Source organism: Ictalurus punctatus, chromosome 17, assembly GCF_001660625.3.
Source record: "Ictalurus punctatus breed USDA103 chromosome 17, Coco_2.0, whole genome shotgun sequence".
NCBI classification, from domain to species: domain Eukaryota; kingdom Metazoa; phylum Chordata; class Actinopteri; order Siluriformes; family Ictaluridae; genus Ictalurus; species Ictalurus punctatus.
The window spans coordinates 6,469,989-6,483,964 of record NC_030432.2 but is presented as its reverse complement, the minus strand read 5'-3'; the positions used below and the strand labels follow the sequence as shown (position 1 = coordinate 6,483,964).

The window sequence follows — 13,976 nt, the reverse complement described above, 5'->3', positions numbered from 1 at the left end:
TTACCAGCTCCTTAATTTTCTCTCTCAAAGTTAATGAGACAAAAAAAATGCAGCTTGTTATGTTAGAGAAACCAGATAGCACTCCTCTTTCCTAAAGACTCGCAGATGCTAAGGTCAGAATTTGGTATTAACAGCATGAATCCATGGACCCAACCTGCCTTGTGTCAACAGTTCAGGCTCGTATAACGCTGTGGAGAGGGTTTTCTTGGCACACAGTGGGTCCCTTAATATCAATTGAGCACCATTCGAATGCCACAGCCTATTTGAGCACTGTTGCATGTGCATCCCTTTATGGCCACAATTTGCCCACTTATAATGTCTATTTCTAGCAAGATAATGCACCTAAAGCCTAAAGTCCTGAAGTACTAGCCGTTTCAAACTGGTTCAATAAATGGGACAATGAGTTTGGTGTACTTTAATAGCATCCTCAGTTAACAGACCTAAATCCAGTAGAACACCTCTGGCATGTTGTAGAAGAGAAGATTCTCAGCATGAATATACAGCTGAAAAATTATGTGATTCAATTTTGTCAACATGGAGCAGGATCTCAAAGAAATGTTTCCAACACCTTATTGAATCCCTGCCATGAAGAATGTTGCTTATTCTGAAAGACCTGCCAACTTTTACGCTTTTTGTGCAGGAGCACTGCAATTTCACATCGGAGTAAGCTACTGTAGTAGGATTTATCACTGAAAAATAAGGGAAAAGTGCAGTCTTTTCCTGCTCTTACATTTTTACAATGTTGGTGGTGGTGATGAAAATTAGTATAACAAAGGAGACACAGGGAAATGATAGAAGTGATAGTTCTATGTGCAGAAGTTTACTATGGGAATCATAAAGCCCTAAAGGGCTTAGTAAAAAATAGTGAAGCGCTAAACAATAATATCCAAAGAGTAAAGTGAGGCACTACATAATAATATCCAAAAAGTAATTCAAATGCAAGGTCAAGGTCACTGGCATAGTGCATTACATTGCCCCGTCACTGTAGCTTGCGGATACTGAACGAAGGTGCTCCTGTGATCTCTAATGGCAGTGGTGGCTCAGGTCTGGTTACTTGGTTCAGGGGAGATAGAAAGTGGGGTTTGAGTAGAGAGACATGGAAAGTAGGAGTGGTTTCTTATGTATGTATGTATATGGTAACTCTAGTTTATTAGAAGCTGGATTTACTTGTCTGAGGATATGAAAGGGACCAGTAAAATGGAGACTTAGTTTTCTGACAGGAGTTTGAGTTTCAGATCCTTTGTGGATAGCCAGAATGTCTGACCAGGTCATAGAGATAGATGTGTATGACTATGTGGGGTCTGCTTGTTGTTTCTGAAGGCAAATGCCATGCTGCATTTAAACACAGGCTGCCTCCCAGGTCTGTTCACTCCTCATCCAATCATTGACAGCTGTGAAATCCAAGGCACAGACGATTGCTTTAAGACTACATGGAAAGCCTGGAATCCCCTAAAATTTCATTAAAATGCAGCAATGAAATTCTTAACAAAGTGTTTATATTATGCATCATTCTTGCAGAAATTCAATATTTTAGTGAATCAAATGATCAAATATATCACTGCAGTATGTCACTGTTCATTGCAATGCAAACTCTTTGCAGCATGTGTGAAAATCTCATATGAAGCCCCTGACACGCCTCCAGTAGAAGCCTAGTTATGAATGGCTTCAAGGCAGATTCAAGTACAATGTGTTTTAATAGGAGCAAAGATTAAAATTCATTGGACAACAGGCTTTTAATACGTTATTTTGAGTTCTGGCTGGAGGCTGTGTATCTCTTTGAGTGAATGCAAGTGTGGTCAGGTTGGTTTTGCATAGAAAAAACATCTCAGTGCAGGTTTGCCCATATGCTTCTCAATATGATGATTGGGAGATCTCTCAAAGGGGCAGAACCTCATTATCAACTATTAACTATTATCCAGGGAAAGAGACGAGGCTGAAATCCTAACATGAATTGGAAGGGTGTGAGGCCTGTGGAGGAGGGAATCAGAAAATTCTGTGCATACTCAGTCCAGGGGAGAAAGCAGCTCAGGACATGGTTGTTTGCACAGAAGGCAGAAACACAGCAGAAACACACATGTCTGGTGGCCAATGATTGGAGTGGCAGTTACTCACTGAAGGAGGATATAAAAGATGCTCCTTGGCCCAGCTGCACCCTCAGCCGCTACCCGCTGCTAGCGCCATGTTCCCCTGGTACTGCCTCAAGCCAGCTCCAGCCAGATCGCTTCTCCCCACGCTGGGAAGACAGCGCCACTCGCCACCTTCACCCAGAGACCTCACGCCTTCACCATTCCCCTTCCCTCACATATTAAAATAAAACACTTCTACTTTTGGACCTAAACTGCCTCCAGTGTGTCTGTGTTCAGCCTGTCTCACCCTTGAGTAGCCACACTTGAGTGAGGGGTTTTGAATGGTGAAGAATGGGGGAGCTAGTGAATCTTTCTTTGAGGTTCTGGAATGCTTGTGTGACTACATTGAACTATTTCAAAGTTCTCAGCTTCCACTTCGTAAGGGAAGTCAGAGGTAGCATGACACAGCAGAAGACTTGTATGACAGGTAATAGAAATTGGTGAATGCGAGGAACCTTTGCATCTCCTTGGTGGTATGAGGCTAGGGTCAGGACTTTACAGCTCCGATCTTGGATTGGTTCATTTTCATCCCGTGCTGGTCTAGGATGTAACCTAAGATCTTCACAGATTACTGGAGAAATTCATACTTTTCCATTTAACAAGCAAATTATTTATTAGCTTTTTGAGAACTTGTCAAATATGCTGAATACGTTCCATCTCTGATGAAGAAAAGATCAACATATCATTGATATACACAATGGGAAATGTTTCCAAAAACTCCCAGAATTTCAGGAAAGAAGGCTTGCAAAAAATGGAAGCAGCATTTACAAGCTCATATGGCATTACAAAATATTCATAATAGGCAATCATGGAGGCAGCTTTCCATTCACTGCCTTCTTTGATTTGTATGCACTTCAAAGGTCTAATTTGGTGAAAAGGTTTGCTCCTCTTACCTGTTTGAGGGCATAAGGGACAAGAGGCAATGGGTATTTGGACTTAATCATGACAGCATTGTGGAATTGTAATCAATACAAGGTTGGAGCTTGCAATCATTTTTCTCCAAAGAAGAACCCTGCCACAATGGGGGGCATGGTCAGCCTAATATAGCCTTGGTTCAGAGCTTCCAGGATGTACTATTCTATGGCTTTTTCTTAGGTATGGTATGTAGATATGTACAGCTTCTTGGTGGCAAGGAGCCAGACAGGAGGTCAATGGCACAGTCCCAGGGGTGATGAGGTAGAAGCTTGGCAGTTTTGTCTTTGCTAAATACCTCAGATAGTTCTGGAATTTGGATCTTTTGTGGGGTATCTATGCTTTACACCTGTCTAGAGTGACAAGGTAAAGAGATGGGATTGTCAGGTTATGGGTAGCCAACCAAAGTGTTTCAGGAACAAACTTTAAGGGATACAAGTGGAATGTTTAACATTTTTGCTATGGTTTCATGACGTTACCAGCAGCTCCTTAGTCAACAAGTGCTGGAAAATAGTTAGAATATAGGCACCAGAATAGTTTCACAGGTAAGAGAATTCTCTTATCTATTGGAGGAGTTATGCCTTTTCTCACCTGCATTTGATGATGATTTTTGGCTTTGGGTTTAGGTGGATCAGAAGTGACTCAGAAGTTATTTCCACAGTATACTCAAAGCCCACTTTGTTTAAGGCATTCCTTCTCTTCCAGAAGCAGGTAAGCACAAGCTACTTCCATGGACTCTAGGTATATTGCGGCTAGGCAGAGGACATGACTGGATGAATAAGCTGGGAGAGCATTGTTGTGATATAGTAGTTCTGTTTGTAGCATCTTATTGAGGCCTTGAAGGAAAACCAGTTTTCGTGCATTTTGTTCCATACATTTTTGGCTTATAGGGTGCGAAAAGCAAGAACATAATGAGTTGCAGTCTTTTTATCTTGCTTAATTGAGTCTCTCTCCAGCCTCTTTTCCTGATTGATGGTAATCATATAGCTCCCAGAATTATCTTTCGAACTCTGCGAATGTTTGGTGCAGTGTCACATGATTGAAATAGTGGTGGCCCAAGTGGATGGGAGGGATGGCATACTCTGTTACTAAATAGTTGTGGGTGTCTGTGAGTCTAGGTATGCAGAAGAGGGTAGGTAGCACTTTCTGTCAAATGTATTATGCTGCCCTGTGATTCACTATGAGCAGCAATTGGAAACTATGTGTTTGGTTGGCTTCACAGGTCTCAGAGTCTCAGAGTCTTCACAGGTCTCCTTCACCCTTCCAGGTTGGTAGCTGTCTTGTGGTACAGGAGAACTGGATGTTGGTTGGAAATTGAACTTGACTGAATTGGGGAAGAAATTAGGAAAAAAAATGGAATTTCACTGGAATTTCATTCTGACTCACTGATTATCTAAAAGTAACTACTATTTATTGATTTACATTTAATTTGTATTTAATTGAATATGTAATATATAAAATAATACATATGACCCTTGTAACAACACATGCAACACAGCGGACTCAAGGTGAGTAGGGCAGGCAGCAAAAAACCCAAAATTATGTGATAAAAAACAGAATGAAAAACTTGCAAGGGTCAGGCAATCAGGAATCAGAATGAACAAGGCAAACCAAGATCTCAGAAACCAAAGGACGATAGCAGAGTTAAAATACCAGAATATCACTAAAGGAGGCTTGGCATGTAAGGAAAAAATAACACTGAACGATACTTTGCACTAAGGGTACAGTATGTGTGGTGTGTGCTTATACTGAATAGTGGTGAATGGTGAGTGGTGATTGAGTCCAGGTGTGTATAATCAGAAATTGGGTGACTGTGAATGTGACAGAGAGTGTGTGTGCTGGGAGCTGGAGATGATGCGCGTTGGGAAATGGAGTTCAAGGCTGCCATGTTTGTATGAAGTAAAGTATGGCAGAGTGGTGCAGGGAGGTTTGGGGATATTCAATCCAAGTATACACTGGAATGAGGTAAGCTGGGTGACAGAGTGGCACAGAGAGTTTTGGGCGTTTTGGGGTATATTCAGTTCAACTGAAGCCAAGACTAATCTGCCTGGTTAGCATCACAAAATCTCATTGGAAATCTTCATGGTTGGCCTGCTCCACCTGATCATTAGATGATAGGTGGTATCCTTGTGTGAGTCTGACCATGACTTCTAATTTTTCTATGAAACTGGACATGAATTGTGTGCCTCTGACACTAACTATACCGAAGTATTTGAACATGTGGTTGAAAAGTGTTTCTGCCATTGCAAAGGACAAAGGCAGTTTTTGCAGTGGAATGAGGCTCAGGGATTTTGAGAACCAGTCAGTGATGACCTTTATAACTGTGTTTCCTTGGGAAATAGATTAATCATGAAGTCAATGTCCAGGTGAGACCATGGTCATTGGGGAACCAGCAGAGGCATTAATTTAATTGCCAGCAGGGTCCTGGGCACTTTGGCTTAAACATGATGAGGCAAACCTGTTCAGGTTGCTGTGCATGCTTGGTCACCAGTACACATTTTGGAGGAACTGACAGGTTTTGTGAACCTCGGGATGTCCGGTGGTGAAGGAGGTGTGAGTCCATGTGATCACTTTGTCTCTCAACATTTTCTCCATGTGAAACAGGATTCTGGTATGGGTGTTTAAAGATGGGTGCAGTGGTAAATGCCTTCTTGAAGGATAGAGAAGTATTGATCCCTAGCTGACTTTAATTTCTTGGTCCGTTTCCTGATCAGGGAAGTGAGCAGTGCAGTGATGTGGCTGAAGTTGTGTATGAACTTTCATTAGAAGTTGGTAAATCCCAAAAATCTCTGGAGGTCATTGATGGTGAAAGGTTTGGGACAATCTCAGACAGCATTTACCTTATTCGTCTCCATGAGAGCCCCCTCTTACTGATAATGTAACCCAGGAAGATTCCTTATATGTGGAACTCATATTTTTCTCCTTTTATATAGAACTAGTTCCGTAGCTGCAGTTTTAGCACTTGCTTGACATGGTTAATGTGAGTTTCTAGGCATGGAAAATAGATGAGTATGTTGTCTAGCTAGTTGTTACTAACTTGCCCAGCATATCTTGAAGGACTATTTTAATAAAACACTGAAAAACTGAAGGTTTGCAAGGCCTATGGCATGACGCAATATTCAAAGTTGATGGTGCTAAAAACTGTTTTCCATTTGCCCCCTCTCTGTTTGGTCAATAAACAGGGCTCTCAGATTGTTCTATGGCTGATGGAAACAGACGAAGAGGACAAAGATTTTTTACGGTCACTTGGTTTAATCCTTTATCATCAATGTACAGTATGGTCTGAGTCTACCACCTTTTTTCAAACAAAAAAAGGATGCTGCTGATGTGGGCAACATGAAGCATCGTAAATGCAAACCTGTTTAATAGCTTCCTCGAGGTATGCTTCCATGGCTTTTTCCTCAGTGACTATTTGTGGGTTGATGTGGTTGTACGGTGATGTGGCACCTGCCATATGCTCTATGGTGCAGTCATAATGGCTATAAGGATGTAAGCTGCTGGCCTTGACTTTACTAGACACATCCTGGAATTCTGGTAATAGCCCAGAATCTCCACCTGTGTGGATGTTTGCAGGCTTTTTACGGGGGTACATATGGCTGTGGAGTTCTGAGAAATTTGGCATGACAGTTGGGAGACCAGCTAATGAGTTCCTTCTCTGGGTTGTGAACATGCATCCAAGGGAAGGCTAGGATGATGGGGACCCTGGTGGATATCAAAATGAAAAATGAATTGTATTCCTGGTGTAGGGCACTGACTTGTAGGTGAATGGGTTTAGTGTGATGCAAGTTGGAGCTCTCTCCAAATGGTAGACCACTTTCAACACCAGCTCGTTCCATCCTCTGCTGGCAGCTAGAGTTTTGAACTCCAGGGAATACTCTGTGACATTCCCATTGCCCTCTTTGATGTCTAGAGGCTTCAAACAATGTTGAAAGCACTCTATATCTAGCATTGGATTCCCTGCTTTGAGACCAAATGGCTGTAACACAGGAAAGTGCTTCGTCTTCGAGGAGGTTTATGAAATGAGCAATTTTATGCAGCCCAGACACTCCCTCTTAAGTGAGTAAGAAATGCATGAAGCATTGTAGTAAGAAACCCTAGCACAGGGCTGGATCACCGGCATATTTCTCTGGGCATGAGAGGAGTGGAAGGACTTGACAAGCAGGTGCAGCCTGTGGAGTTACTTAGCTGCGGGATCCTAGCATCAAGCTGGAGCAATTGTTGTTGATGTTCTTCCAGTAGCCGGCCTTGGGACACAAGTGCCTGCTGCCACTCGATCATACTTGCTGTATCCAAAGAAGTGGCAAAGTATTGTGTCATGCAGTGAAGGTGGATACAAGTGTGTTTATTTACACAGAGCTGGTATCAAATCAAATCCAAAAATATCTTAAAAACTTGCAGGCAATTAGAAATCAGAATTAACATGACAAACCAAGGTTTCATATACCAAAACACAATAGCAGAGTTTGAATACCAGAATATCAATATCAGTAAACAAGGTTTGACACATCAGGAACAAAGAACACTAAATGATACTTAACATACTGAAGGTATGTATGGTGTGTGGTTATAAAGTGATGAGTAGTGAGTGATTGATTCCAGGTGTGTGTAATCAAATGTCGGGTGACCATGAACGTGATAGTGAGTGTGTATGCTGGGAGCTGGAGTCCAAGGTGGCCATGTTTGCAGTCTGTGATCTGTGTTTGGAAATGGAGTTCGGGGCAGCCATGTTTGTAGGCAGCAGAGCCACCTGGGAGTTGGAGTCCCTCACTAATTCTGGAGTATACTTGACAGCGAGATTGCTGGTGAGATTTTATTTACAGGCAAAATGCGGCTTGGTTGCTTTTCATTTAATGTGGCTTAGCTTTTGAAATACACACTGACAAACCTCAGCCCCACTGCAGACACCCTATAAACCACACTGCCAGCTGCCACAAGCATAAAACGATGTCTGCTTTTATGCTTGGCTTTATTCACAGCCTACAGCCCATACAGTGCCACTGGATGAAAGAATGACATTTACTTCTTGAGGACAGGAAATGTAGCTCACAAGCTAGCAGTTAAGGAATTAATCTGTAACTACTCTTTATGCAATAATTATGCAATTACATGGAAAGCCTGGGCAAATTTTGAAAGTTAATAAAACATTCCTACATAACTTTGGGATATATATATATATATATATATATTAATGTTTTCTTAAATGAAAGTGTCAAAGTAAGGCAGAAAAGCATGATTTATTTATACAGGCCACATATTTATTTTAGTTCACCTTTTGTTCCTTTCTTCTCAGTTAAAGCAGGGAATGACTATTTTAATTATACATTGGAATTTTAATTACACTGTTATTCATATCAGACACATAGCAAATGCACAGTTCACTGTAGGCTAAAACTTCAGAAAAGAATAATTTTAACTGTTATGAATCAATTCACCTTTAAAACATTCTGCCACAGATATGCAGCAATTCTGAACATCAGCCATCTATCCCAACAAGTCCAGCAGTGCAGGTAGGGGGTGAATTTTGTAACACAAACAATTGCTTTAAGACAGCATGGGAAGCCCAGCCTCACCTAAAATTTCATGAAAATGCATAGGTAAATGTTTTTTTAAATTTTTTTTTAATTTTTATTTTTTATTTTAAATTATTATTAATTGTAGAAATGTGTCTATATAATTTTCAATCTTGGTGAAATTCAATATTGCAGCAAATCAAAATATCTACATTTATTCATTACATTTATTCATTTAGCAGACGCTTTTATCCAAAGCGACTTACAAATGAGAAAATACAAGCAAATCGATATATATCAAGCAGAGAACAATACAAGTTGTGCTACCATTCAAGATCCATTAATTGAGTTCCAGAAGAAGCAAAGTACACAGAGTAGAGGTATAAGTGCATTTAAATAAATATATATATATATATATATATATATATATATATATATATATATATATATATATATATATATATATATATATATATTGATGAACTTCCACCACTGAGGAACAGTTAGTTTGAAGGTTCTGGAAAGGGACCTTGAGCCACACTGAGTAGGAACTACTAAGCGTCGGTTGCTTATAGCTAATATCTCACTGCAATATGCATGAAAATCACCTTTCACACTACAAATTTTGTTGACTTTGAGAATTAAACAGTAGGCCAGACCAACAGATGAAATAAATTAGACAGGACACACACATAAAAGAACAGACACCTGTGCTTCCTTAAAATATCAGCATACTAGTCATCATACTATCTATCTAGTTATACATATATATAAATATATATTGAGGTGAGAGGTGAAGAAATACCACAAGTTTACTACAGGAGGAGAAAATGAAACATAGATTTGGTTTTAGTAAGAAAAATGTCATTCCCCCCTTTTTCTAACATCTTATTTTATTCATTTTCAGTTAAACAGTCAGAAAGGGCAATGTTATAAATATATCACAATTGGTTAAAAATATACCACACAAAGATTAAAATAATCAATTTGCACCAAGTACATGAGCGTGTCACACTTATCAGGGTAATAGTCACTGAAAAAAGTCGTCCATCCATTTTCTGTACCACTTATCCTACACAGGGTGCCTAGGGTCGCTGGGAGCCTAAAGCACCAGGGAACTCAGGGCACAAAGTGCCTATGGCTGGGCACAATCACACACACACACACACACACACACACACACACACACACACACACACACACACACACACACACACACTCAGACACCCATTCACACACTACAGACAACTTGCAAATTCCAATCAGCCCACAACATGGACTGGGGGAGGAAACCAGGGTACCTGGAGGAATCCCCCGAAGCACAAGGAGAGCATGCAAAGAGGTGGCAATCAAGCCATAATCATTTTACTATACATTTAAACTATTCATAATCATTTTACTATAGTAATTGTTGTTACCAACATAGCAGCTAAAATATGGTGCTCTAAATCTATTAACTGTATGTATGAAAGATTAGGATTCATTTATGTTCATTTTTCTTACAGTGGTCAGATTAATGTATTTATAAAATTGTGATAAAATTGTTCACTTGCTCCAAAGATTCACTCTGGCATTATACCAGTCATGGGCAGTTTATCTGTCCATTTATAGCATCAGTGTGTTCTGATTAACTGCAACTCTCCGTTTGATTAATATTGACAATTAGATGTGATATAGATGTAATAAAGGGTGATACTTTAACTATTCAGTCTACAATTGATTTATGAATATAAGTAACAGATGGTTACTGTCTGGTTAATGTACAGTTTAATTAACTTTCAAGTAGCTTACCATTAGCCGCTATTATTTCATCTTATTATTGATGTAGAAGATTGTGAGGGACAGCAATGCAATACTGCATATAAAATAATTAGTGAATATTGAAAATACGTTTATGCAACCATTATTTGATTGACTTTACATTTTTGGGTCCCACATTAACTGAAGTTGCAAGGAAGAACTATTTCCTTGTTTTCCTAAGGCACGTGCTTTCACATTGGACATGGTAACTTGGAAGTGATTACTAAGTTGTCAAAAAAACAAACAAACAAACAAAAAAAACAGGTTAAGCTTATAGTCAGTGGTGAAAAGTGTCAAAATCATTATTATGACATTGTTAGACCCCAATAAGAAATGTTTTCAGCCAAATTTGGCAAAAATTGTTTTTGCAAAAGACATTAAGGGCTTGCACAATACAGTGTGCATAACATGAGTTAAATAATTTATAATATATTTCCTAATGACCATGTGCAGTAAATTTTGCTTTTAATATGACAAAAATGGCTTACATACAGCAAGATGTTTTAACATGATTTTATCAAAGAGGAATCATACAATGTTTGATGCCATTTACCACAATGTATTGTGCTTTGTGTTTGTCAAGGATGAAAGACCCTAGCTCGATTACAGCATTAATAGAGCTTCTTTGGATTACCATTTAGTGAATTTGAGGATAACTGTATCATGTGGGTTTGGTATATAACATCCAACACCTGAAAAAAGTAAAGATTGGTTATTAAATATTTACATATATAATGCACTGTATACACTTTACATTTGCCAGTAAAGAATTTTAAAGATATGACATAATACTGAATCAGTACTGACCCACATCAGGACGTATTATGGTGCCATCCTGCAGTTTGACAAGAAGCTCCCAGTACGTATGTTCAGCATTGTTCCCTGCCACTCCGTTCACACTTACAAGGTATGGACCATAGTCTGTATTCTCTTCTACGGTGAATCTATGCAGAAAATTTTATACTTAATTGAAGTTAAGTAAATAAACTTTATTTATCCCCAAGTAGTTAGATGCTGGGCATACTGACCATCAAAGCAGCAGGAAGACAAAAACTGCATTAATAATACTACTACTACTTATTGTCACGATCTTGCCGGCAGATGGCGCTGCAGCGTTGACGTGCACGAACAGCTGCAGAGCGCGCATGCACGAGATTACGTAATGAGAACTGGACTGTTTCCTATGGAGATGTGCCTTTGTTTTGGTTTTGTTCTCTTCCTGTTCAGGTATTGATTGATGTTCGAGGGTGTGTCATGATCGGTCCCAACTGTCTGTATTCAAGCGTGATTATGTTTGTTATTTAAAGCCGTGTTGCTGTGCAATTCGCGCAGTATTAAATGAATGAATGAATGTATAGGTGAATACGTATGCCAAGTGGTTGTGTTTTCATGTCCTGTTCTTGTTCCATGCCTCGAATCTAGTTTTATGTTTAACCTCGATTATCTCTTCCAGTCTAGACCGCGCTTCATGTTTATTGACTTCTGTTTGAGAATAAAGACTTTGATCTGTGCTTGCTTCTTTTTATAGACTCATTTCGTAACACTTATAGTACTCTTAATAATAATAATCTAATTTATTTTCTGACACCAAAGGATACCAATACTCAAAGCAATATAAACTAATCTGTCAGGATTTCCAACATGACACAATACATGATTAGATGAAAAGATTAGGCTTATATCTTTGATATCTAATATGTCTGAACTTGATTTTATTATAGTTAATAATTGATAGTTATTGACTTAAACGTTTAACTATGTGGCCTATATCAGTTTTTGTTTGTTTGTTTGTTGTTGCAAGCCTGCAGCCGCACCCACCCTATGCATATAAAATTGCCCAATCTGTCCTAAATAACTTACTTAAAATCATTGTCTGCTTCTTGGATCTTTCTCATAGCTCCAAGTAAGATCCCTCTGTATGCAATGTCAGTGGTGAAGGTCAAATTCTTCTGGTTGGTGAGTGAGTTGTATACAAGTAGTGAAATAGGATAGGGCTTCTGGATGTCTGCAAGCAGGAACATGAAAATCACACACTTTATATTTGACTTTTGCTGCTTCCAAAGAAAACAAGTATTTAAAAAAAAAAAAAATTCTTTGTAAATACAAATTTGCATGCAGGTCCTGTGACGCATCGCAGTCTGTGATGTACAGTGAACCGCCAGAGCAAAACACATGAACAAATATGACAGCAAAACCAAAAATACCACAACAAATCCAGAAACATGACAGCCAATCATAAACACAACAGCAAAATGAAAAACATCATCAATTGAACAGCAGTGAGCATGTTATGTTCAATAAGGACCTTTTTCTATTTTGAGCTAATGTTGATATGCCTTCTGATTTGTGCTTTTGGTTTTGCTGTTGTGTTTTTTTTCCGTCGTGTTGTCCTGTTTTCTGATTTTCTGTTACATTTTTGGTTTTCTACTGTATTTCGGACCAGAGAGATCGGGTTTATGTCTACATGTTCAAGTTGTTCCACTTCTATGCATGATACATGTTAAAATATGCATATAATTATACAGTCTATACAAAGGAAACATTTAATCAGTTGCACAAACACAACCATACATAAGACATTTTGTCATCGAATATGCATGCATTCTCACCTGAAGTAAAGACCAAAGGAGCCAAAAGGTACGTGAGCATAAACACGGACAGAATAACTGTGATTTTGAAAGCCATCTTGCCTCTTCTTTGCCCTTGAGCTGTGTGTGTGCTCTCGTCTGATGGTATTATATACTGCAACACTTTGTTTTTATACCACCGCATGGTCCTGCCCACTTTTTGTGCTTATCAAGACCAAACCAGAGTAATAAAATGTATTTGCAGCTTTGTTCCATGTCCAGGTGCTGACATATTTCATTCGTGTTCAGATAGATTTATCTGTATTTTCTAATGGCTAAGTGATTTGTGTTTGTTTCCATTAGTAATAAAAAATGACTGCTCAAAATGAATGCTTATCTCGTTTAATGCATTTCACTTCAGTATCTTATTCATTAGCAACCTTGATAACATAGTTTATCAAGCTAAGTGCTTGTTAGAGATGGGTGTGAACTGAACAATGCCTTTCCTTGCAACGCCTTTACCAGCTAGTCAGAGATTTACATTTCACATGAAACTTATAAATACATACAACTACCGTAAATAATGTTCTATTCCACCCCTCCTGACAACTGGGGCCTGTGAGAATGACCTTGATGCCTTCTTGTGTGTGTGTGTGTGTGTGTGTGTGTGTGTGTGTGTGTGTGTGGCACATGAACGAATGCCAAAACCTTCTGACAAGGTCAAGGAGTGACCATATGATGTATTTGATATAAATACAATTATAATACAGCAATTGTTTCTCTTTTTAATTCTCACCTCATATACAGTACATACTTCCCTGTCTTTTTCTTGCCTCATATACCAAATATACACTTTGAAGGTATCTCAATTCCATTTACTTTTATTTGTATATTACTTTTAACAATCAACATAGTCACAAAGCAGCTATACAGAAATCCAGATGTAGATTTAGATTAAGATCCCTAATAAGCATGCCAGAGTAGACAGTGTCAAGGAGAAAATTCCCTCAGACGACATGAGGAAGAACCCTTGTGTGGAACAAGACTCAAATGGGAACCTT

At 39.0% G+C, this 13,976-nt stretch overlaps 1 protein-coding gene across 1 annotated transcript; it reads right to left on the bottom strand.

The window, feature by feature from the left end:
- Positions 1-10,796: 10,796 nt before the first annotated feature.
- On the bottom strand, positions 10,797-13,082 carry LOC108278296 (transcobalamin-1). Its single transcript, XM_017491556.3, has 4 exons — positions 12,958-13,082; positions 12,209-12,353; positions 11,156-11,292; positions 10,797-11,040 (listed from the first exon to the last, which is right to left on the bottom strand). Exons 1-4 carry the CDS (start codon positions 13,031-13,033, stop codon positions 10,979-10,981), a joined length of 420 nt encoding a protein of 139 aa, XP_017347045.1. The 5' UTR covers positions 13,034-13,082; the 3' UTR covers positions 10,797-10,978.
- Between the last annotated feature and the right edge of the window lie 894 nt (positions 13,083-13,976).

What these genes read in the sequence shown, in the direction of transcription:
- LOC108278296 (XM_017491556.3), bottom strand. Translation starts at nt 13,033, where the DNA reads ATGGCTTTCAAAATCACAGTTATTCTGTCCGTGTTTATGCTCACGTAC. An exon ending in TCCTTTGGTCTTTACTTCAG is followed by an intron (nt 12,354 to 12,957) that starts GTGAGAATGCAT and finishes TCCTGCTTGCAG; the next exon opens with ACATCCAGAAGCCCTATCCT. An exon ending in GAAGCAGACAATGATTTTAA is followed by an intron (nt 11,293 to 12,208) that starts GTAAGTTATTTA and finishes TTTTCTGCATAG; the next exon opens with ATTCACCGTAGAAGAGAATA.